Raw genomic sequence first — 27,275 nt, forward strand, 5'->3', positions numbered from 1 at the left:
TAGTGCTTAAATGGTTTATCAGATTATTTAATAAAATAATCAATAAGATTTGTTGCAGCCCTAATGGTGAATAAAATGAAACTAATAAGTATCAACTTAGATTCCTTGTCGGTGACTGTAATGCTCTATAACGGAATCTATGAATGAAGCACTTTGACATATAGTATTTGTTAGATATTTCTTTAATATGAATGATTGTCCATTAACATGGTTCTATAAGCAGCTTTGGGACTAACAGCATTCACTTCACAGGTACACCAGTCTTCACAGTAAACGCATATACAGATTCACTGGACACTATGCCATGGAAGACTAGCACCATGCCATCAAAGACTGGCAACGTATCGAGGCAGCAAGGCAGACTAGGGTTCTATTAATATGGGTTGAAAACAAACACATACATATTGAGTTTGGATTGAAGCTGTAAATAAATGTGTCCTACGGCATGTTAAAGTATGTATGTTGGACAAAGATGCTATCATGGTAAGGGTTCGGTATTAAAGTTTTGGATCATCATTCCCTAAGGGTCACACAGAAGCTCAGTGCAGATTGCTACTTAAACTCAGCCACCAAACACATTATCCAACCTCAGCCAATGACAGTTGGGTGATAATCTCTTACATTACATATTGTGTCTTGCAGCGGGAATAGCAGTGAGGTGACGTGTCGTGAGCTCGTATCTACTATTTTTGATGCGTGACACTGGCGCATAATCAATTATTTATCTTTACGAAGGTTCTGACTAAGCAGCATTTTACAGTCGGTTAAATTACATATTTAATGATCCAACTATTGATTCTAGTGTTGGTTCCCCATCTGCCTTTATCACCTCAACATGTTGTGTGTCTATCATGACCTTTAGACTTGAAGCTTCGTGGAGAAAAGCAGTACATATTTGCATGTCATAAAGCTTAAGCAGATTAGATGAATGGATATTTGAATGAGCTGTACAAGTTAGTCCATAATAATAATAATTATAAAGCCCATAAATTGCGTCCCAACATTGATGCCCTTAAAAAGTTCACAAAGGACGGCCAGCAGTATGAATGAGTGCTATCGATTCAGTTATTTTCTTCATTAAGAGATGAACAACCTCTGACAACCATAGAAACTACAACAAAACTATAAAATAAAACAGAAATGGCATTGCTTTCCACAAGATTCCACAAGAATCATAAATGTATGCATAAAATTAGAATAAAAATATATTCAAAGACTCACATAACAGGGGCTCAACGCGTAAGAGCACATACCACAGTGGTTTTCAAACATTTTCATGTCAAGGACCCCCACAATGATATGTATCTGCCGGCGGACCCCCATCTGAAAAGATTTTGTGCCAGGGACCCGGGGAGATTTGTATAGTACATTTTTCAAGATCTACAAGCTCACTGAGGCCGCTTTTCCACCAGAGTTGAACCGATTCTGTTATTTTGAACGAGTTCCGAATGTTTTCACTGAAAATTAACTAAAAGTTGGTCGTTTTGCCCTGAACTGGGAACGAAAGTGGGCGTTCTACAGGATATAGCCAATGGCAAAAGCAAGCGAAAAACCATGATTTAAAAAAAAAAAAGAAAAAAAAAGAAAGTGACACTGTAATTACCGTTGACGATTGAATTTCCCCCGTTAAATGGACACTTTGACCGGTCATATTCGACACATTACTGGCCAGCCCTGGAATCAAACCTGGGGCAACTGGGGACACCTTCCCCTAATTTCAATGGGTCTTTAAGCCGGTTCGCAGCATGTTCCGTGAAAGCACCAAGGTTCCAAGGATCTAGAACAGAACCAGTTCTAGAGTTCTTTTGGTGGAAAAGGGGCCAATGTGTTGCATGATTGTGATGTGTTGTGAGCTTGTAGATTGGCTATTGTCGAATATCCTAAGTATAAAATAGGCTTAAAGTGGTTGAACTGGACCCTACGGTGACTGACATACCACATAAATAAGGCAATAATCGTTCTGGCAGCCCGGTCCGAATCCGACTGAGGCTCTTTCTTTACTGCATGTCATAACTTCTCTCTCTCCCACCTTTCCTGTCTGACATTCTCTCTAGCTTTTAGCCTTTTTACTGTATTATACTAGCCTGGGTCCCAGCCTGATTCGCTGCGTTCCGCGCATCTGAAAACGTCACTTCGATGCGAATCAGGCTGGAACCCAGGCTAGTATTATAGCCGGTTATATATATACAGTGTTTACTGTAAATCAAACATAACACACAGACTCAAACACACATTCTGTACATGCACAATACAGGAAATTAACTGAAATTCCCTTTTTTTCACCCCTGGAAAGAATTTCTAATACAAATCTTTCATCTGAGACCTGTTGTGGCAATATGGGGACAGTGGTTACCAATTACCATGGTGGTGACAGCATAGGAATCTGGACGTTGACTTGTAATGGAGGGACGATGTTCCCATGTAACCACGGGCAACCACTCTATGAACATTAGGCCTCTGCAAACATACGTTTTTGTTTGACACAATCGCGCACACACATACAGTATGCACACATTGTTTTTTGTTCACATCAAACAATAAAAAATGGAGCAGGTACATAGTAAAATCCTCAGTCTTAATTGAACTCAAAGCGTGTACAAATGGACCCTTACAGGTCTGTAACTCCCATATTAGTGTACAATTGGAACCAAATGGACCCGTATAGTCTCAGAGTGAAATTAAAACTTAGGATCTTACAGTGTAGAGTAGACAAGTCACATGCAGACACTTTTACTGAAGCTGTAATGTTTCTAATGGCACAAATAAAGTTCACTGACCAGTTTGAACTTTATAGACACATACTCCCAGCAGTTTTACCAGGACATGTTATGTAATCCTCATTATTATACTGTATATTAATATTACAGTATTATAATATACAGTGGATTGTTATTTGGATGGTTTAGGATGGTTTAGAGGGGTTACCAAACCTTTTAGCTCGAGACCCAAAAGAGAAATTTGATGTCTTCTTGTGACCCGGACTAGTGAAAATAGCTCACAAATTTGATTTGATTAATTTATGAAATTCTTTTGAAGAATTTATGAAACAATTATATTAGTTTAAAAAACCAACTGAAAAACACACACAGTTTTCATTGGTTGGCAATGACCAGCATTGCCAAAAGCACAACATTTAACACATTCAGACCGTAGGACGTGTGGAAACATCATATGAAATACAACCAATTTATTTTGGTTTGGCCTCTCCTTCTGCAACATACTCCTTGCTGTTTGCGCATGCGCGCTGCCGTTCACTTCCTTGTTTACGGCTCAGAAAGAATGGCTCGTCTCTCCTAATCTAGGGAGCTCTCCATGGTTTTGACCAGACGGGCATACTTCCGTCTTCATTTCTGACTTCAACATGCCTCTCGTTTAGAATATAAATGCTTCTAGAGAGACTTTATCGTAATCATCGCGAGGTAAGCAAGCAACATTATGCATCACGTTTTTTGTACGGAACGGAAGGGGGGGGGGGGGCTTTCAGAGTAAAAGCTGCCATATCTGCCCGGCACCCCGAGCTCCTATTTTGAAAGAAATCTCATTGTGTTTTAATATGCACATATGGCTGTGACAAAAATGGAACAGCAGGGCAGCAGGGTTCAACCCATCCTATCCACGAACCATAATCATGATAATTGTCTTTGAGGAGCGCTCCTTCCATCGGCCATACACTGTCACGTTAATATTCACACATATTGTACAGTATGTGAAATAACATGGACTACTACTTACTTTGTCAAAATGACAGGTATTAGGCGGAGTGAGGCACGGCCTGAACAGCACCCTGTTTGTTATCTGTGGACAATAAGGCCTTTTTGGCCCCTCTGTATAAACCACAGATTAATTATTCAGAGGTTATTCCAGTAACATTTACTGGGCTGTAGCTGACTGTAAGTTCTCTCTGTCAGAACGGTTCCTCTAGGCGAGGCACACTGTAATATCCTTGGTGTTAACTTAAACATGTGCCCACTCTGTGTGTAAAAGAATCCAATCGGTCCAATTGGGTCCATTTCTACACTCTCAGGGGGTGAATTCACAAAGAATGGAGTGCGGGCACTGATAGCACCATGAGTTAATCATCACTTGCACTGCGATATTGTGCTAATAATGTCACAGTAAAAACATGCCCATACATTTTCAGTACAATTGCAAATACCACGAGACACCATGTTCTTAACAGTGCAGTTAGGGGTGCATTCACCTCGGGGTGGGTGATATTAAGAAAATCAAATATCACAATACAGCACCTCAATAGCTATCATAACAATACTGATATCGTGACGATATTGTAAATTTAACAATAGTACCTTCTTTTTCAGATTTCTGAATGGATATTTCCGCTATTTTTAAATCTTTAAGATTTTTTGAAAGTATAAATAATTGCTTAAGTGATTCAAACTAGGAAAAGACTTATGCATGATATATCATATGATGATACTAACATTCCAGTCTATCTTGATATTGACAATATTGCCACGCCCTAATTTCAACCCTTGTGGGGGCTTTGAGAATTACAGTTTCTCATTTGGACAGGTTTTGGCCCCAAAAGCCGCACAATCGTTTTGTGAATTTACGCCCCGTGAGGATGTTACTGTGTACAGAGAGAGCCTGCATCCATCCTGCTTCAGTGTACATTTTAGAAGTCTGTGTTCATATTTCCATACCACAGACAAGTCATTCTTGAAAGCTGAATGTACTATGCCAAGATCCTCAGAGTCTCCAAATACCTCCTCTTTTCTTTGGTCTCTCCGTCTTTTCCTCTTGCACAATCCATCCACCCCTTCAAACATCTATGTCCATCACACCTTCGTCTTCCATGGTGGCGCGCTGGCCCCTGGGCTCGGGCCCCACGGCTTCCATCTTAACCTGCTCCAGGGAACAGGGGCCCTGCCACGAGCCCTCCAGGCCCGCAGACGACTGCGTGCTGCGTGGCTGCCGCGGGCCAGAGCTGCCCTCTGTGGAATAGACTCCAGAGTCCTTGCTGCCTCCGCTGCCCTGGCGGCTGTGTCTCCCACTGGACAAAAAACAAATCAGTCTGAGAACTCTCTCCTGCCAACGCACAAGGATCACACAAAGTCACAAAGTAGAGGACTAGTGTTGTGCACTTGCTTAGATTGATCCAAAAGTCGTGTACTTTGAGTCAGCGGCCATAGATGCGTGTGTAGAGAGACCGTCGCCCAGTCTACATGTCCTTATGTGTCCCTGAGCAAGACACAACACTTAACAGCTCTGCCCATGTGCATATCATGACCACCTGAGCGGCCAGCAGCTGGATGAAGGCAAAAGAAAATGTATCCTCCCCCAGGGCTAGAGTTCTCAACAGGCCTGAAAATTAAGGCCTGGCCCAAACCCCAAACTGGTCCCTAACTGGGCAGGCCCAAAAAATGACCATACTTTTAGGCCTAAAAAAAGCCACTTTCGCCGATTTTTGATCGCCAATATTTTATTGAGTTTTGCCCATTTACGGACGGCGACAAACTACATACGTGAGTAAAGTTCACTTTGAGCTGCATCCAACACATCCACTTTCATTTCCATCGGCCTTACCGTTAGAACTCTAGGGCCTAGATTTTATTTAAAACATTTTCACGGAACCGGAGGCTCGGCCCAGCCTAGCATACATTTTGGGCCTGGCCCGGCCCGAAAACGTTGGGTTGTGTCGGGTTCGGGCAGAATTTGAGAACTCTACCCAGGGCTCAGACAATACTCCCCTTCCCTTGCATGGCCGAAGTAAATCTACTACACCCACTACTCATCCAGCTGTGAAGTTACATCATGAGCACTAAACCCATGCCTAACAAACCATACAAATGGTACCTAACCTCAAATTCATTACTTAACCTGTGCTTAAACATGACCATACTTAAAAATGCCTACCCTTAATTCAAATAAATTAAAAAAAAATCCAATTGATGTTTACATCCACAATCATCAGGAATATATAGTTTCCACCCCATTGGAAAAGTAATCATTTAATGGTAAATCTACACATTTCCTGGTTTTCCACATTTAACGTAACATACAGTAAACCGTCTCCATTATGAATAACTCCAAGATGGTGACCCAGTCTGAACATTACACAGGTCACATTTGGGTCCCGACCGGTTGGTTGAGAAACTGACCTGCTGTTTGGCTCCAGAGCCATGAAAGGCGGGGTCTCACAGCGGGGAGGGGCGTGGATCTCCAGAAGCACCGCCTCTGGACAGATGCTCAGCTTATCATAGATCATCTCTGTGTCAGACTCTGGGGTGAGGAGGCGAGGCACGTCAGAGCTGGGGGAGCAGTCATTAAGATACTGAAAGAAAAAAGAACGAGGGATGAAACAGAGCGAGAGAGACAGAGAGGAAATTCAACAGTCAACAGAGAGAATTACTGCAGCCATCAGTGTCGAATGAATTAATTTATATTTTAGTGTCTTGTCATAAAGACCCATCACTTATGGGATTATAAGACAAACAATACATAAACAATATCATATCACATTAACTTCATGAACATAGAAACTATATAAATATTTGGTTAATACTCCAAAACAGAAATAAATATACATCACATGTATGTTTTCTTTGTCCGTTTCTTCGTCATATTGCCATTGTATTATACAGTATTTTCATTTACTACAGTCTCTTATTTATGAAGTATTTGTAAGTATTTTATGTGTGAAGTAGGACGCATGGCAGTAGAGAGGCTGTACGCAGACATTGTACTATATGTGGATAATGTACTAAGCATGGTCTACTACCTCCTGGATGTGAGCGGGGAGCTGGATGGAAGGGTAGAACGTGTCCTTCACAACGTGGTAGCACTTAAAGGAGATGTACAGAAACAGCAGAACCAGCAGGAAAAACCCTAACATGGACGCCAGGAACCATAGCAAGATCTGCCACACTGGAGTCGCACCTGGAGAGACACACATGCACGCACACACGCATGCACGCACGCACGCACGCACGCACGCACGCGCACACACACCAATTGAAAACCAATTGAGATGCCGACATACCGTCCCATATAAAAGGACCACCACCAAAGTCTTTGCATTGACAGATTTAGCCGATTCGTTGGATTTAGATCATCACCAGACCAGACACACCATAGGAGGAGATATCTTGATTGTCTGACTAAAGTACACAAGTCTGCAGAGCGTAAAACAAGTATAATTATCAGCACAAGCTAAACTATTGCAGGTAACTTATTTGGAGAACAGATTTGGCTAGATTTGCAATCCAATCCAGTAAATATTAAATGCAAATGTTTAAATATGTACACAGGTTCCAATAAAGCCAGGTTTAAATGTGGCAGGTTTAATTGACAACGGAATAAATGTGAATGTAGTAATATGAAGCTGTGAACCTTGCGTCTGCATGCAGTGCGGCGTGGTGAAGTTGCTGCTCTTGTGGTAGTAGTCGTAGCGTGTCTGGACGCTCACGCAGTACCAGGTCCAGGACTGCAGGTCTGGCAGAGTGACCAGGTTGACACTGCTGTTCGCCATCTGGGTCTGCAGGCCCTGCAAGACACAGACAGGGTAAGGGTCGTCTTTTCAGATTTTAGCTAGACGATCAGAGTTCTGTGCCTAGTGAAACGTCTGGTGACTATATTCAATGAATGGGCTAAAATTGGGTGGAAAGTTGGAAACAAAAAGAAAAAATATTGGGTGGAAAGAATGAAGAAATCTAAATCTAAGAAATCTAATAAGCCAGACTCATATCACACTGTCGTGTGGCAGGCAATTTATTTTTGCCAACGGCTGAGTCGCATCTGGCTTATTAGCTATATTAATATATGCCATGTTACTTTACAGAGTTGACGGATTTTGGTATATAAACATTAAGTACCTGTATGATGATTTAACAAACACTAATAAGCTAGAGCTGGAATTGGCTATGGGCATACTGTATAGGCTGCAGTGGTTAGATTAGATGTCTTTAATATCCACAAGGGAAAATTGTTTTGCTCACGTCAATGCATACATTCAGGACAATACACAAATGTAATAAAACACCCTGCAAAGTACTAGTAAAATAAAAGTTTAAAAAGGTATTGAAAAGAAAGCAAAGTCCTCTCTCCATACAGTGAAACATTCATAGTGTGTGAGAGTGTGTGCGCGCGCGCGCGCGGAAGCTAAATTATCAGCGCCCAGTCCAGTTCATCTGCCTTTGTACAATACATGTATGTATTGTACTTGCCATACCATGTGACTACAGGAGCAGAGTAACAAAAACATGTGTGTGCGTGCACTCTTTGTTGCATGCGTGTGAGATAAATTAAGGGGCACCAGGTGTTACTTGTGAGGGGATAGAGATCATCAGAATAGAGGAAGTGTATAAAGAACAAATATTTTGGTTTTTGTCTTGAGGCAGCAGTAAACCCACAAAGACTTCCTGTTGACTCTCAATTCAGGGGGGGTTCCAAGTTCCTCAACCCCTGCATCCCCTCCCGGAAATTATGTGCCCGGAGTGTTTAGTTTGCACTTTGACTTAACATTTGGCCCACTTCTCCAATAGACATGATGACATTGTGGGAATCAGATTTAATTTGGACTCTGCAACTAAAAATAGCGATTAAAGTGAAGGGTAAAGCAGCAATAAATGTTTTTAACCCATTTAGACCTGGAAGAACACCTATTCATTGTTATACTGTACATTCAAACTAGTAGTCTATAGCATAATTACAGGACCATGGAAACATGCTTAAAATATGTATGTTAAATGTATAAAAAATGTGGCTTTTTAATCCATGTTTTGATGCTGCTTAATACGCTAAACCCGCTATTTGTTTTATGTGTTTAATTCGCCGTTTTTTAATAATTAAAAAGAAAGAGCGGATTTGTCGCAGACCTGATGACGAGTCCGTCACATTATTTTTTTTGTGACCAAGTTTTTATTAAGCATTTTTCATTTTCATTACAAATCCCCCATCGCCCCACCCTCCCCAAGGTTCCACTTATCAAGTCCGTCGCATTATGACGACGAAACCGGAAATCGAGCTGTGCTCTGGGCTGCAAGGGCTTCTGGGAAAATGAGTTCAATGCAAGTGAACGGTAGTTCTAACTGCACTCCAGCAGTCCTCACAGCCTGTTTTTCTCTTCAACAACACATGGAACTATTTTCAGGCGGATTTTCATGGATCAAAGCCGAAAATACTTTGGCTTATGCTCCAAAGGTAATAAAACAATCCTGGCAGCCTAGGTGGTTTGGATATATTAATCTAAAGCCCTTAAAGTGTTAACATAATATTTAATAAGTCCATCAAATGTAGTGTGAAATTAAGTAATGACTGTTAAGGGCTTGATGATATACTTCATCACAATGTAGATTGGCTATTTTCAGTGTGCGACACCTTCATCCACCTAAATATGAATCTGGCTTTAAAGGGTTAGTTCAGATTTTTGGATTTAAAGCTGTAGGAAATACTTGCCATTAATATAGTGGTTGCAAAGGTATTAATTGATTGCCTGAGTCCCGTGGTGGGAGTTCTGGTCTGGTTTTGTTTTTTTCATTCCTTTCTTTGTACTAAATTGATGCGGAGCAATTGTCCATCTCTCACTGATGTGGTGTACCTGTGCATTCTGGGAGCGTTCCCAGTAGATGATGTGGTGTACCTATGCATTCTGGGAGCGTTCCCAGTAGATGATGTGGTGTACCTGTGCATTATGGGAGCGTTCCCAGTAGATGATGTGGTGTACCTGTGCATTCTGGGAGCGTTCCCAGTAGATGATGTGGTGTACCTGTGCATTCTGGGAGCGTTCCCAGTAGATGATGTGGTGTACCTGTGCATTATGGGAGCGTTCCCAGTAGATGATGTGGTGTACCTGTGCATTATGGGAGCGTTCCCAGTAGATGATGTGGTGTACCTCTGCATTCTGGGAGCGTTCCCAGTAGATGATGTGGTGTACCTGTGCATTCTGGGAGCGTTCCCAGTAGATGATGTGGTGTACCTGTGCATTCTGGGAGCGTTCCCAGTAGATGATGTGGTGTACCTGTGCATTCTGGGAGCGTTCCCAGTAGATGATGTGGTGTACCCAAGGGGCCAGTGAGGCTATTCAACGTTGAAGCTCTGGGCCCTAGTGGTAGGAGGAGGGACTACAGGCGGACCCGTGGATTCATGACCGGGAAACCCCGTGCAGCTGGGCTTTAACATTGAGCGCTCGGTTGCACTTCCGCATTTGACCACCAAAGTTTGGTGGTCAAATGCGGAAGTAGACGTTCTGAGACGGTAGTTCCGGCAGTCTTCCGGGTGCTTCAAAACGCCACTGAGCAACTTCCACTGACATGAATAGCTGGGGGGCGGAGCTTGGCGCCAGTTCAGTCTCTATCCTTTTATATACTCTATGGTCCTCATTCACAACGGCGTTTACGCTCATAAAGTGACGTTACGTGAGCGGAGCGTGAGCGGACAGGCATTTACGTGGATTCCCACATTACGTGGGAATTCATGAACATGAACGTGAACTTGACGTGACGTTGTTTGGTCGGAAACTCCGCTAAAAGCTGCGCCAGCTCAGAGGGTCGTGTACTGCTTGCGTAGATTTATTCAGAAGGCTTTAGTCTTCATGCTGAATCAATTAAAAGTCCCCAAATCTCAGATAAAATATGTAGGCATGTGTCCAAAACATTGGTCAGCACATAAAAAAAAGATAGCTTATATAAAAGCCAAGTATCACTTGTATGCCTATATGCATGCATTCTAGAGGCAAGTTAGCCTAGAGTCCCATACAGAAACTGCCCCCGAGCCCGACACCTTTTTATTTATTTATTAGGATATTTCTAGCATGCGTGATTGCGCTGCTCACTTGACAGCTTTCTACTCGCAGTGCAACGCGTTGTGAGCTTGTAGATCGGCTCGCGCTGCATGTTAAAAAACAAACTTACAATTACAATAAGAACATACACTTATCTGCATTCTGCACTGTACGAATCCAACGTTGTTTAGTGTAGTAATGCCTGCAGTAGGCCTATTGAAATTGTTTTGTTACGGAGCTCCTTTGAGTCAGTCTGACTGTCGGTGAGTGTGTGTGTGTGGGGGGGGAATTAGCCCTATATAAAAAATAGAAGACCACATTAGCCTATTTGAATGAATGGCATCAGCGTGTTTGAAAGTCGGCCAGTCATATCATAGTTTTAAGCCAGCTCACCTCCACTCGCGCTTGTTCACAAACATGACGGACAGACAGACAAGAAAGGCTGTTGATGATGATTATTATTGCCACTGTAACTCGCTGATCAGCATGTTGACAAAGACTCAGCCAATTAAAGTTTCACGTAGGCCTAAATGCCTTTGCTGCAAGCACCCATCTGCCTCCATTTGCGTCGTGGTATTAATTTATAATAATGTATATTGATCACATGCGGACGCCACACAGAATAGCCAACTCTAACCTGCAGCTGAGGAAACATACAACGTAGTTGGATCGGATGAAATAGCCTATAGCCTTTAGTCCAAAAACGAATTAATCCCACAAGAAAAAAAAGAAAGAAAATATGTCCTGTGTCCATGCATGTCCATATATTTGCTTTCCAAATCCGACGGGATTGCAGGGAATCAATCACCGCAGTAGACTAATCAATAGGGCCTTTTATCATTGCCGAGATTTAACATAGCATTTGGTCGTGTGGTGAACAGTACAAATTAACTTCTCTCTCATTATGTGAAAGTAACTGTAACATCAGTTAACTTATTAACGTTCTGACATTTAACAAGGAGTGAAGTAATGCGTGCCAAGTTGGCAAGTTTCGTTTATAATTATATACATATAACTCGCGCTGTTTGCTTGAAGATCTGTCCGTGCAGAGACCCGCCTGTCAAAATTAACTGCTCTACAAGCTCATCGCGGCTGTTGCAGGCTATGATGACGTATTTCGATATTTCCTGATGCCTTATATGGTGTGGGATGGGCGTTCTAACCAGGCGACACCAGGCGAATCGCTTGGGAAAAATGCGGAAAGGCTACACTCTGCGATCCGCACAAATGAAGTGATTACACCAGCATCCCTGAATAAGACGGGAGCAAATCGCAGCGTGATCGGACAGAGAAATACGATGATATTTAGTATCTGTTTACGCTTCCGTTACACTATGGCGTATTTCTCCTTTGTGAATGAGGACCTATGGGTGTACCTGTGCATTCTGGGAGCGTTCCCAGTAGATGATGCTGTGTACCTGTGCATTCTGGGAGCGTTCCCAGTAGATGATGCGGTGTACCTGTGCATGGTGGGAGCGTTCCCAGTAGATGTGGTGTACCTGTGCATTCTGGGAGCGTTCCCAGTAGATGATGCGGTGTACCTGTGCATGGTGGGAGCGTTCCCAGTAGATGTGGTGTACCTGTGCATTCTGGGAGCGTTCCCAGTAGATGATGCGGTGTACCTGTGCATGGTGGGAGCGTTCCCAGTAGATGATGTGGTGTACCTGTGCATGGTGGGAGCGTTCCCAGTAGATGATGTGGTGTACCTGTGCATGGTGGGAGCGTTCCCAGTAGATGATGCGGTGTACCTGTGCATGGTGGGAGCGTTCTCAGTAGATGATGCGGTGTACCTGTGCATGGTGGGAGCGTTCCCAGTAGATGTGGTGTACCTGTGCATTCTGGGAGCGTTCCCAGTAGATGATGCGGTGTACCTGTGCATGGTGGGAGCGTTCCCAGTAGATGTGGTGTACCTGTGCATTCTGGGAGCGTTCCCAGTAGATGATGCGGTGTACCTGTGCATGGTGGGAGCGTTCCCAGTAGATGATGTGGTGTACCTGTGCATGGTGGGAGCGTTCCCAGTAGATGATGCGGTGTACCTGTGCATGGTGGGAGCGTTCCCAGTAGATGATGCGGTGTACCTGTGCATTCTGGGAGCGTTCCCAGTAGATGTGGTGTACCTGTGCATTCTGGGAGCGTTCCCAGTAGATGTGGTGTACCTGTGCATTCTGGGAGCGTTCCCAGTAGATGATGCGGTAGTACATCATGGGCACTTTGTCTCTCATGGAGGTGTTGGTCGTGGTCAGAGGGTCATAGATGGAGACATCCAACAGGTAGCCAGCAGGAGACACATCTACTCTGGATGGAGGGCCCACAGCAGCTGGGAGGACAGACGTTATTATCTTTATTTGTTATATAGATCATGATCATTATTATTACCGTATAGAAAAATAACATTTCTACATGACTTGGCTGGAAGTTAAGTCCTTCTAAGTCCAAAGATTTCATGATTCCGATCAGATTAAAGCCCCTTGCATAGTTTTATCCAAATAACGGACGTCTTAACATTTAAAACAAACACACACTTCTCCACGACCTCTTGCACACCTGCCACGAAGCTGCCATCTGACGAGTGGATTGCTTACGCACTTCCTTTTCCATGGTGGAGGCTAGCACATAGACTGACCTATCAATAACCCCTTATCAATAACAAAACACAATCACACTGACTTTACTCATTACTTATTCCATAAAAAGCATGTTTTGATTGACAAACACTGTGCCATTCCCATAGGGGCTTCAAGCTACCTGCATAAATTAGAACTCAGACCAGGCAATTTGAGATAATGGCACTTAATAATAATAATAATAATAATGTTTTTTATTATTATTATTTATTTATTTTATATATTCAAATCCCACATTATAAAACAAACCACTCCAAGTTTGTCCTTTGTGTTTATATCATTTGAATTTGGAATGTGTGTTTGGGTCTGCTGGGGAGAAAAGTTGTTGGAAGGGTTTCAGAATCACAAAGTCTGCACATAATGGGATATTAATTTGACATTACACAGCAACATATCTGTGCCCTAAAGTCTCTTATTTGGTGAATGATGAAAGTGGAATGGTGGCATATTCTGTCCAGCTTCAACTGCAAATGTGACACTCTGTAAACACCAATGAGAGAGAGAGAGAGAGAGAGAGAGAGAGACTGGCTGTCTTCCCAGGAGTCCTGTTCACATAGCAACCAGACTGCTCAGGATTCCACTCTTCTCTCAATCTCTCCCATCCTCTCCTTTCTTCTCTCTCCCTGCAGTTGATTCACAACACTACAGCTGACCTTACTATTACCAAGAATGGAATGGAACAGTTTAATCAAAGTAATCGATTATTTAAAAACATATCTATATATATATATATGTATTTTTATTTTTCATAAGATAATCAAGGAAGTAGGAATATGGACAAAACTGATATTGCTCGGGCTATAATCTCCCCCCTCTCATTCCTCTAATTCCTCTCTCCCTTTCCCTTTCCCTTTCCATCTCCAACACTCTCTCACACACACAACCTCTCTCTCTCTCTCTCTCTCTCTCACCCTCTTTATCAGGACAGAACTCTCTGTCCGTCCATTTGGAGTGGGTCTTGCCCTGGTTGGTTCTGACTCGGAGGACGAAGATGCCCAGATAGTGGAGGTGTGACTGGGTCAGGTCACAGCGGGTGTCTGCTGTTTTGTCACACACGGTCGTCCAGTCCTTGTTCTTCTTCCTCTGCAACTTGTACTTCCTGGAGGTTGGCAAAAAAATGTGAATTACCAGATTGTTAACGTCTTATTAATTGGGGTTAACAAAAACAAAAACTAATAACTGTGATAAATGACATGGTATCTGAAACTCAATCGATACCGTTACCAGCATTGCAGCTTTTCCAATACAGGTATGGGTATCGGAACAACTAGTAACAAACATTGGAACTAACTTACGCTATGTACTGTGTGGTGAAAGTCACTGGGTGGTTCCCAGCAGCAGGGGTTCGGTACCAGTCCCACAGCAGAATGTACTGGGTGTTCATGGTCTGCATGGTCAAATTGTGCGGTGCCGAAAGCTCTGCCTGTGATGATCCGTCTGCCTGGACTGCAATCGAGAATACACACATCAGAAACAACATCCTATAAGTAGTACCAGAATACACACAACAACCACATGTTGTTGTCAGACAGTTAAGTCTGACAACTAAGTGTAGGAGTCGGAGAGACAGAAAGTAGGAAAGCTGAGCTGAGAGGGAGACAGTGTAAGAGACAGACACACAGTAGGACAGCCGAGAGGAAGAGTGTAGAAGAGATACACAGTAAGAAAGCTGAAAGGGAGACATTGTAGGAGCTAGAGACAATAGGAAAGCTGAGAACCAGGCATTGTAGCCACTAGCCAGGTCATTAAATGAACATTTGTGATGACCCGATCAATGCTGCCTGGTTGTCTTAACAACAACCAGATTTGGGACAGATTAGGGAGGTCCAGGGAGGCACATGTACAACATGGGAGTCACTTAACATTCTTTCAGTAGCAATGACTTGGAGCACAAACCATCTCAACTCTGTTAGCTCTGTGAGATGAAAAGAAATGAAGGAATAAATGAGTCACAATTTCCCATGTCTAACCCATTATATCCGAGAAAGCATCCGTATCATTTTAGATTTGAGCTTTGGCTATTCAAAAATAGAAGATATAGAACAAGCTTGTGCGAGCTTGTACATCTGCTATTTTGTTTTATATTTTCATAAAATCTTGAAAGTGTTTTTCCACACAAATCTTCTCCTTGGCATGAAAAGGTTTGATAACTACTGAGAATTGTCAACAGCATTAGTTGATCTATCTTCAGTTGACTTTCTCGGACTAAAATAAGGGGTACATAAAAACGGAAGTGCGCCCACTTTCATTCACAACACCAGAGAGGAAGTGAACACTTCAAATACCAGGCATTCTGCACCGAGAGAGACTTTGCAGAACAGAGACACATTGCAGGGCCATCGAGGCAAATCGAGCGTAAAACCAAAGGTTATTTTAAGTGCAAAGATATTAATCTGATCTAAGAATAGCTGAGATAAAAATGAAAGACCGGATAAACCTGTGTGTTGTTCGTTTACTGTAGGTGAGTGTGCGCGCTCGCGTGCGTGCGTATGTATGTACAATACATGGAGACTCAAGAGTGCCCAAAAAATCTGCCAACTCAAAACTTTAATCAAATGGATTAAAATTTTAATCCATTAAAACTGGGAAAGTCATTTTAGATTCCATTGGCTACTAAAAAATAGCAGATATACACTCACAGCACGTCACTTTGTGCAGCGCTATAGATCTGCTATTTCTGAAAAATCGAGACAATTTGTGCAAATCTTTGAATGTACAGTATATATATATTTTTTGTTTTTAAAGCAAACATTTTAACTCAAATCTTTGCATCTGGGGGTCCCTGGAACAAAACCTCAGATGGGGGTTTGGGGCGAAATACATAATTTTAGATCTTGACATTAAAAAGTTTGAGAACCACTGATATAGAAACATACAGTATTGTACAGTTTGTTTTAAGATAATTGTTCGGATTTAGAAGACGTGTAGAATCAGCCTTGGATCTTAATGGGTTAATAGGACAGTGTTTGTATTAACAAGATCTACCATGACACGTCACAGTGTAAGCCTGATTTATAATACCATGGAGGGAGTGACCCATTGTTATAGAAAACCAAGGTAACCAGGCATACAATAAATATGGTCAGATGATAACAAAGCTAGGAAAAAACAGCAACCTGTTTAATAAACAGCAGGACAATATTCATTCCTCATTCCAACATTTTGGGATATTTTTGCCAATACGTGTAGATAAGATGCATATTAATAAATATATTGCTGCTGTCGGGCATAAACCTTGCATGTATCATTTTTTTCCTTTTCATTATTATTTTTAAAAAAACATTTCTTTTTAAATAGTGTTTAACGTGTATATCAGCTATTTTCACTACTTTTGTGTGAAAATAGTGTGTAGGGCATTCACCTGTGGAAAAACAAACAAACATGCAACGTTGAAATTATGGAGGTACGAGGTTTCCACCAAACAGTGACGACATAGTTTATTATTAATGCAGCTGAACCACATGTTATGCTGACAACAACGCAGCATACAGACAGACTTCACGGTCTGAAGGCCTCTCATTTCTGTTCCTGACTGTTCTTGTGCTCACAAACGCTCCTCTTCAATTTCCTACACATCTTCCAAACATAACAAAAGGTCACAGACAGTGCCAGTGTGTGTGTATGTGACAGTGTGTGTGTGTGTGTGTGTGTGTGTGTGTGTGCACACTGACGCTCTCAGTGGACCTACAAAGCCCATGGTTGCACAATATTTCCCTCTCCTCTCTGATATAAAATGGAATAGTTACCTGGGGACCTCTATTTTTTCGATTAATTGAAAAAGGAATCTATATGATTATAGCTAAGAAAATAATAGTTTCAGCTCTAATGTAAGGCCCACCTACAGTAGAGTACTTCAATTTGTCACATGATAATTTTATTATACACCAGTTGTTTTCAAAATACTTGTGCCCATCATGGGCAAGTCGACTCCCAAGGCACACCTAGACTTGCCTCACGGCACACCGTTTGGGGACCATTTTACCACTGATGTACACAGCTGTTGTTTTGTTTCAACCAGTAAGTGTTCATATCATGCAGTCTGTCCTGTCCTACTGTAGCTTACAACACAGGTCTGCCCGTCTCTGTACCTGGCACCTCTGTGTTCCTTACCAGAAGCCTTTGTTCATCAGATTCCACTGGGCTCAGGTATGAAGGTGAACTAGTAACTATGTTTCTTAATCAGACCCAGAAACACAACAGTAAATACATTCCATGACACGCATCCCTGAATACAGTCAACCAGCCAAGCTGATAAGATGTGATGTGACAACAATGATTAGACTGAAGTGAAGTCAGATGGCAATATAGGACTACTTGAGGAAAAATGAAACTTAGCCGATACGAGCCATTAAATCGTTCAGCTTTGATCATTCAGTTCCTCTCATCTTCAACTTAATTTAGTGCCATTGCAATCTGGGAACCCATCGGCAAAAAACAAAGAAAAAAAAACAGAGCCCTGTTTTCTTTTGAATTTGCCTCTGGGGACGGCGCCGAACAGAATGTGGATAGCAGGATGTTGCCCGTTTGCTCCGCCTTAGGCACTCCTCTTCCGGTGGGGCGCCTATGTTTTAATTCCCACTAACAACAATGTATATACACGTTCTGAATGCCCCGGCCGACAGATTCCGTATCATAGCTCGTTCGGAATCTGTTCTTGAGAGATTAGTGCCATTGGTATTATTCTTTCAATCAATTCAGTCTACAGGTAAGTAAGGATAAAACACAATGGAAACAAGTTCCCTAGAGGGTTTTTTGCGCCATCCTTTTAGCCTAAATGTCTGACCGTACCTCATGGTTTTTACATTTCTGTCTAATAAAGTATTTCAGCAATCAGACAAACATATCACCACCCCGGATATCAAAAGCAGAGGCGGTATGGACCCCCCCAAGCGAATCTAACCCTCAACGTGTCCATGCACAACACTGAGTTATTACAACCAAAACCAAGGTGTGACTAACACCCTCTGTCACAAGGGTTCGTGAGTCATAACTCATATTAAGGCATAAACAATTACAGCTGATTGAACTGTCGTCTGATGAAAAGGTGAAACTAAACTCAGCCTGACCAATTTACAAGCTGGAGATGTGGACTTCAGATCAGCGTGTAAAATAAAGCTACCGGTACATAGAGATAAGGTTTCGCTGCTGCACCTGCTGTTGTGGGACCAGGAGAAACCGTTGCTGTAGGATATGCCTGTGGACCGTGTGTGGTTTTAGGGATGCCTTCTGTTACGTTTGGGCCTGCAGTAACTGGAATTACAGAGATGAAAATGGCACGTTGCATCGCATCGCATATTAGTTACCGACCAATACACAGCCTAGTGTGTAGGATAGTGAATGAATTTAGAAAAGCTTGAGAAAACACCTGAAATGGGTCTCTCTGACTCTCTCATGAGTGAACATATATTTTGTGTATCTATGTATATCAACAGTGAATATGAGACCGTCAACAGACCTTAGGCAATGAGCATGATCCAAATGACGACGTCATGTCTCTCCATATTGTCATGTTTATTCTATATAATGACATTTCAACAAATACCACCAGGTTTTCGTTTTACATGCCATCACACTGCTGTGGTTAAAGGGAAAGCAACAGACAAATATATCCTGTTTTTTACACTGTCAAAACAGTCTCGGTCTCGACTTGGTCTCGCAATTGTACAGCAACATTACAATATCCTAATAAGCAGCACCCTGGTGAAACACGTTTTACCACTGATGTCAATTTGAATTTGGTTATATCATGTCATTCTCGAATCTCTCGATCTCATAATACAGTACGATACTATACTATGGTACAGTCAGAAATACCACAAACCACAGTTGTAAACACGTGAACCCAATAGCATCCTACTCTCTACAAACACGTTTATTGTTCTTGTATTTTTTATCTGAATGACGGAAGTGAACAGACGTGTACGTATATAACTATCAACAGTGAGAGGGAGAGGGAGAGAGAGAGATAGGAAAGAAGGCGGGATTTGATCTTGAATCCTGTTTGGCAGAAGATGTGTGCTCAGTATGGTATGTAAACACAGATAGAATGTATTGATCCTGAGGGAAACGCAGCTGTCATAGCAGCACCACAGTAAGCATGAAACACATACAGATGGATGGATACAAAATTATATTAATAACGTTCCAAAATCCCAGACAATATCTGTGTCATATGGATTATATAAATATAATATTGATATTTGGTCCTGCCCTAGTCTTTGGTATGACTCGGCATGGTGAAACCCCTGACTTGCCACTCTGTCAGGACAGACAATACCACAACAGTGGGTGCTGAACAATAATTGTCTGGAAGTAGAACATGGCTCCCTGCCTCCCTCCGTGGCAGACATCGGCCATAGAGCACCGAAGTCTGATGTCAATATCGGTAGAAAGTCCACTGGTTCATATACTTTTTATTTGCATTGTAATCCCCATAGGGGGGATTTTAGATCGCCTCATATAAGAACTGTGTTTGAAAATTAGACAATTCATCATGATTTTTTTTTAAATTGTTACTGCTGCTCTGCTGAATTAGTTACATTTTCGCTAGAAACAGACTACATGTAATACCACCGAGACGGTTTGTTTATTTTTGGGCCATAATTCTTATACGAGACGATTTTATGATGAGCCCATGTTATTCTCCATAGAGAAATTACTTCCGTGAACCAGGGGATGAGCGAGTGAGGTCAGGACTTCGGCGCTCTATAGGGGCAGTCCAGGGGGGTAGAGATACTGTAGTGAAGGGAAGTTAAGCTCAAGGCAGGAAACGTACGGCTCCGTCTTTTTGGCAAATCTAGAACTTCCTGCCAGAGAGCTAGCAAATTTAAGACATCCGGTTGCTTTCAGAATAAAAGCGTGGTTAATTAAATAATTATTACATTACATTATTAGTATTGTTATTACATTACAGTTATTGTGAAGACACACATTATGTTTCTGTGTAAAAATAAGTAATTAAAAAACGTAAAAAAGTTATCTAAATGGATAAATGCCCAAGTCCATGCACTGGAGTGCCCAAGTCCATTCACTGGAGTGCATGGACTTAATAAAGTGGATGCTGGACAAAATCCCTGCTATGTTTCGACTAGTGTGACATATGCACGCGTCCGGGGAGACCTCCTCTACAACACCACACTGTCCGCTAAGCAGCAGAGGTGTAAAACAAAAATTGGCACCAGGTCACAGGTCAAAAAACATAAAAAAACTTCCCATTTCCAGACTACAGTGGACTAAAGTGGACGCTGGACAGAAATCCCTGCTATGTTTCGACTAGTGTGACATACGCACGCGTCCGGGGAGACCTCCTCTACAACACCACACTGTCCGCTAAGCAGCAGAGGTGTAAAACAAAAATTGGCACCAGGTCACAGGTCAAAAAACATAAAAAAACTTCCCATTTCCAGACTACAGTGGACTAAAGTGGACGCTGGACAGAAATCCCTGCTATGTTTCGACTAGTGTGACATACGCACGCGTCCGGGGAGACCTCCTCTACAACACCACACTGTCCGCTAAGCAGCAGAGGTGTAAAACAAAAATTGGCACCAGGTCACAGGTCAAAAAACATAAAAAAAAACTTCCCATTTCCAGACTACAGTGGACTAAAGTGGACGCTGGACAGAAATCCCTGCTATGTTTCGACTAGTGTGACATACGCACGCGTCCGGGGAGACCTCCTCTACAACACCACACTGTCCGCTAAGCAGCAGAGGTGTAAAACAAAAATTGGCACCAGGTCACAGGTCAAAAAACATAAAAACACTTCCCATTTCCAGACTACAGTGGACTAAAGTGGACGCTGGACAGAAATCCCTGCTATGTTTCGACTAGTGTGACATACGCACGCGTCCGGGGAGACCTCCTCTACAACACCACACTGTCCGCTAAGCAGCAGAGGTGTAAAACAAACATTGGCACCAGGTCACAGGTCAAAAAACATAAAAAACTTCCCATTTCCAGACTACAGTGGACTAAAGTGGACGCTGGACAGAAATCCCTGCTATGTTTCGACTAGTGTGACATACGCACGCGTCCGGGGAGACCTCCTCTACAACACCACACTGTCCGCTAAGCAGCAGAGGTGTAAAACAAAAATTGGCACCAGGTCACAGGTCAAAAAACATAAAAAAACTTCCCATTTCCAGACTACAGTGGACTAAAGTGGACGCTGGACAGAAATCCCTGCTATGTTTCGACTAGTGTGACATACGCACGCGTCCGGGGAGACCTCCTCTACAACACCACACTGTCCGCTAAGCAGCAGAGGTGTAAAACAAACATTGGCACCAGGTCACAGGTCAAAAAACATAAAAAAACTTCCCATTTCCAGACTACAGTGGACTAAAGTGGACGCTGGACAGAAATCCCTGCTATGTTTCGACTAGTGTGACATACGCACGCGTCCGGGGAGACCTCCTCTACAACACCACACTGTCCGCTAAGCAGCAGAGGTGTAAAACAAAAATTGGCACCAGGTCACAGGTCAAAAAACATAAAAAAACTTCCCATTTCCAGACTACAGTGGACTAAAGTGGACGCTGGACAGAAATCCCTGCTATGTTTCGACTAGTGTGACATACGCACGCGTCCGGGGAGACCTCCTCTACAACACCACACTGTCCGCTAAGCAGCAGAGGTGTAAAACAAAAATTGGCACCAGGTCACAGGTCAAAAAACATAAAAAAAACTTCCCATTTCCAGACTACAGTGGACTAAAGTGGACGCTGGACAGAAATCCCTGCTATGTTTCGACTAGTGTGACATACGCACGCGTCCGGGGAGACCTCCTCTACAACACCACACTGTCCGCTAAGCAGCAGAGGTGTAAAACAAAAATTGGCACCAGGTCACAGGTCAAAAAACATAAAAAAACTTCCCATTTCCAGACTACAGTGGACTAAAGTGGACGCTGGACAAAAATCCCTGCTATGTTTCGACTAGTGTGACATATGCACGCGTCCGGGGAGACCTCCTCTCCTCCTTTTTGACCTGTGACCTGGTGCCAATTTTTGTTTTACACCTCTGCTGCTTAGCGGACAGTGTGGTGTTGTAGAGGAGGTCTCCCCGGACGCGTGCATATGTCACACTAGTCGAAACATAGCAGGGATTTTTGTCCAGCGTCCACTTTAGTCCACTGTAGTCTGGAAATGGGAAGTTTTTTTATGTTTTTTGACCTGTGACCTGGTGCCAATTTTTGTTTTACACCTCTGCTGCTTAGCGGACAGTGTGGTGTTGTAGAGGAGGTCTCCCCGGACGCGTGCGTATGTCACACTAGTCGAAACATAGCAGGGATTTCTGTCCAGCGTCCACTTTAGTCCACTGTAGTCTGGAAATGGGAAGTTTTTTTTATGTTTTTTGACCTGTGACCTGGTGCCAATTTTTGTTTTACACCTCTGCTGCTTAGCGGACAGTGTGGTGTTGTAGAGGAGGTCTCCCCGGACGCGTGCGTATGTCACACTAGTCGAAACATAGCAGGGATTTCTGTCCAGCGTCCACTTTAGTCCACTGTAGTCTGGAAATGGGAAGTTTTTTTATGTTTTTTGACCTGTGACCTGGTGCCAATTTTTGTTTTACACCTCTGCTGCTTAGCGGACAGTGTGGTGTTGTAGAGGAGGTCTCCCCGGACGCGTGCGTATGTCACACTAGTCGAAACATAGCAGGGATTTCTGTCCAGCGTCCACTTTAGTCCACTGTAGTCTGGAAATGGGAAGTTTTTTTATGTTTTTTGACCTGTGACCTGGTGCCAATTTTTGTTTTACACCTCTGCTGCTTAGCGGACAGTGTGGTGTTGTAGAGGAGGTCTCCCCGGACGCGTGCGTATGTCACACTAGTCGAAACATAGCAGGGATTTCTGTCCAGCGTCCACTTTAGTCCACTGTAGTCTGGAAATGGGAAGTTTTTTTATGTTTTTTGACCTGTGACCTGGTGCCAATTTTTGTTTTACACCTCTGCTGCTTAGCGGACAGTGTGGTGTTGTAGAGGAGGTCTCCCCGGACGCGTGCGTATGTCACACTAGTCGAAACATAGCAGGGATTTCTGTCCAGCGTCCACTTTAGTCCACTGTAGTCTGGAAATGGGAAGTTTTTTTATGTTTTTTGACCTGTGACCTGGTGCCAATTTTTGTTTTACACCTCTGCTGCTTAGCGGACAGTGTGGTGTTGTAGAGGAGGTCTCCCCGGACGCGTGCGTATGTCACACTAGTCGAAACATAGCAGGGATTTCTGTCCAGCGTCCACTTTAGTCCACTGTAGTCTGGAAATGGGAAGTTTTTTTTATGTTTTTTGACCTGTGACCTGGTGCCAATTTTTGTTTTACACCTCTGCTGCTTAGCGGACAGTGTGGTGTTGTAGAGGAGGTCTCCCCGGACGCGTGCGTATGTCACACTAGTCGAAACATAGCAGGGATTTCTGTCCAGCGTCCACTTTAGTCCACTGTAGTCTGGAAATGGGAAGTTTTTTTATGTTTTTTGACCTGTGACCTGGTGCCAATTTTTGTTTTACACCTCTGCTGCTTAGCGGACAGTGTGGTGTTGTAGAGGAGGTCTCCCCGGACGCGTGCGTATGTCACACTAGTCGAAACATAGCAGGGATTTCTGTCCAGCGTCCACTTTAGTCCACTGTAGTCTGGAAATGGGAAGTTTTTTTATGTTTTTTGACCTGTGACCTGGTGCCAATTTTTGTTTTACACCTCTGCTGCTTAGCGGACAGTGTGGTGTTGTAGAGGAGGTCTCCCCGGACGCGTGCGTATGTCACACTAGTCGAAACATAGCAGGGATTTCTGTCCAGCGTCCACTTTAGTCCACTGTAGTCTGGAAATGGGAAGTTTTTTTTATGTTTTTTGACCTGTGACCTGGTGCCAATTTTTGTTTTACACCTCTGCTGCTTAGCGGACAGTGTGGTGTTGTAGAGGAGGTCTCCCCGGACGCGTGCGTATGTCACACTAGTCGAAACATAGCAGGGATTTCTGTCCAGCGTCCACTTTAGTCCACTGTAGTCTGGAAATGGGAAGTTTTTTTATGTTTTTTGACCTGTGACCTGGTGCCAATTTTTGTTTTACACCTCTGCTGCTTAGCGGACAGTGTGGTGTTGTAGAGGAGGTCTCCCCGGACGCGTGCGTATGTCACACTAGTCGAAACATAGCAGGGATTTCTGTCCAGCGTCCACTTTAGTCCACTGTAGTCTGGAAATGGGAAGTTTTTTTATGTTTTTTGACCTGTGACCTGGTGCCAATTTTTGTTTTACACCTCTGCTGCTTAGCGGACAGTGTGGTGTTGTAGAGGAGGTCTCCCCGGACGCGTGCGTATGTCACACTAGTCGAAACATAGCAGGGATTTCTGTCCAGCGTCCACTTTATAAAGTCCATGCTCTCCAGTGAATAGCATTTATCCATTTAGATAACTTTTTAATTACTTATCTTTACACAGAAACATTACTTATTACTTATTTTTACACAGAAACATAATGTGTGTCCTATAGCATCGTTTAAATGCTTAATTTATAGTTTTAATGTGCAAATTAAACTTTTTTTCAATACTCTAGAGGGTACTCTTATTTTGAAGAGATCGTCCACCGGAAGTCTTATATTTGCTCACTAGATTTGCCAAAAAGACAACGTACACCAACACATAAGTGACTGGCTGGCACTGTGGCACAGTATATTTTCTCACAAATTGTGAACCTATTATAACAGCAGAGACCGTCAGTCATACCAGTTATAATACCATTATGATATTAGCACTAGCAGCCCGTATTTTGTTTGCAACTACAGTACAGACACAGGTGGCGTCCCACCCCCCCCAACTAATCATACTGATGATGATGATGATGATAATAATAGTAATAATACTAAGTAATGCACTGCAAACCAACTTTTTTGCTGTTTTGCTATTTCGTTTGCAATAAGAATGATAAATGCCTGAGTTAAATTACCTAAGCATTTCATTCTCTAGAATAAAATAAGAAAAATATACAAATGCACAATTGCACATACTAAGGATTTAACTGATATCAATGGTCTGTCCACACCAAACAAGCTACATTACCGGTATAAATAAATATATTGTTTAGGCCCATGTTATTATATATATACCGGTAGACATAATAGATGCAAATTTAGACTCTCGTAGATGTATTTATCGATTCTGACATTGAATTTTTAGGCTAATATATAGATGCCATGTAAAAATGGGAACACACACACACACACACCACCTGCACCACCACTAGCTCTGGTCCATAGCCCTAATGCTAATTCTGCCCAGCATGCAGGGCAGAATTAATTGAGAATTAATAGCTACTCTGGCTATGGACCAGAGTAGCCAGGACCAGAGCTACACCACCACCAACAACAACAACAACCACAACAACACCACCACCACCACCACCACCACCACCACATAGCCTACACAATACACATTGCTGTGATTATGAAGTGTGTAGTCGTTTAGTAGGTTGACTCACCAGGGCTGGTTTGGAAGCAGCAGAGAACAAACACGAACACAGCAGCAGCGTCCATGTTCGACACCACCAGTCCACCACGTATGTTTTTATCCACATGAATGTGTTCTGTCGTCCCTTCTTCACAAACACATGTTCTCTCTCTCTTTCGCTCTCTCTCTCTCTCTCTCTCTCTCTCTCTTTCCCTTTCTGTCTTTCAATCTTGTGACAGAATGTGACTCACTCGACTGACTGTGTGGACATTGGAGTGTAAAAAGCTGGAGACAGCCCTGGAGGGCATATACGTCCCATAGCCGTGTTGGCCTGCTAATGTGCAAACCAACGGGCAACAGCTGTCTCCTTGACGACCAACTAGCCAATGACGTACGATTGTCCTTTCGGCCTATGGGGTGTGTCAGAGTAATCTGGGGCGTGTCCTTCTGTCTTGATGCGCAGCCGCAGTTCGTTTTTTCTCCTTGCATTGTGCTTGCACAATATATTTCAATGTGCCAGTGTAATAATAATAATAATAATAATAATAATAATAACCAGTAAGACGCCCTGAGGGCGAAGAAGCGACCTAGGTCATGTGCACGCATCCGCCTGGGTGATGGCAGACACTTCTATGAAAAATAGGAAATCATCATAAAAAGAAAGTCAGAATTTATATATGGACGAACTCTCTACAAATCTCAGAAAGTGTAAGACTGGCTGTATGGTAGGAGAGAGGCTTGTTAACCATCTAATGTATGCAGATGACCTGGTCATCATGTCTCCCTGCTCTGCTGGCCTACAGCAACTGCTGAATGTGTGCTCCGATTATGGACTGTTGTTTGATATTAAGTTTAATCCGAAAAAGAGTGTAGTCATGATCATGAAAACTAAGGAGGATCGAAAGGCAACATTTCCCTCTTTTTATCTGGCCAACAAGGTGCTCAATGTTGCAGACAAGGTCAGATATCTGGGTCACATCATTAGGGATGACCTCAGTGATGATGATGATGTACACTGTACAGAGACAGTATTGTAAATTGTATGCACAAGCCAACATGTTATCTCGGAAGTTTTATATGTGTACTGATGATGTCAAGATAGCCCTTTTTAAAGCGTACTGTACACCACTGTATACTGCCCACTTGTGGTGCAGCTACAGTAAGGGTAAATATAATAAATTGAGGGTGGCATATAATGATGCTCTCAGAATCCTGCTGAGACTCCCGAGGTGGACAAGTGCCAGTCATCTGTTTGTAAACAGTGGTGTTCCTACTCTGGATGCTATGTTCTTAGGAATCTAATGTACAGTTTTCTGATGAGGTTGAATGACTAAAAAAACGAAATCATAATGACTTTGGCCATGCCCAAGAAGAGCAGCATCAGGTACTCCTCCTGCTTCTGGAAACACTGGAGAGTGTCTGTATGTTTTGTGTCTTTGTTGCTGTTTTTACCAGCTGATTCGAAGAATCGGGCTGGTCT

At 42.9% G+C, this 27,275-nt stretch overlaps 1 protein-coding gene across 1 annotated transcript; it reads right to left on the bottom strand.

The window, feature by feature from the left end:
• Positions 1-179: 179 nt before the first annotated feature.
• On the bottom strand, positions 180-26,116 carry LOC306935768 (interferon alpha/beta receptor 1b-like). The gene is made up of 8 exons (XM_079518966.1): positions 25,827-26,116; positions 14,661-14,811; positions 14,277-14,464; positions 12,898-13,058; positions 7,354-7,507; positions 6,743-6,900; positions 6,123-6,295; positions 180-5,014 (listed from the first exon to the last, which is right to left on the bottom strand). The coding sequence occupies exons 1-8, from the start codon at positions 25,879-25,881 to the stop codon at positions 4,783-4,785; spliced, it is 1,272 nt and encodes a 423-aa protein (XP_079375092.1). The 5' UTR covers positions 25,882-26,116; the 3' UTR covers positions 180-4,782.
• Between the last annotated feature and the right edge of the window lie 1,159 nt (positions 26,117-27,275).

This window comes from Electrona antarctica, assembly GCF_951216825.1.
Source record: "Electrona antarctica genome assembly, chromosome: 13".
NCBI lineage: Eukaryota > Metazoa > Chordata > Actinopteri > Myctophiformes > Myctophidae > Electrona > Electrona antarctica.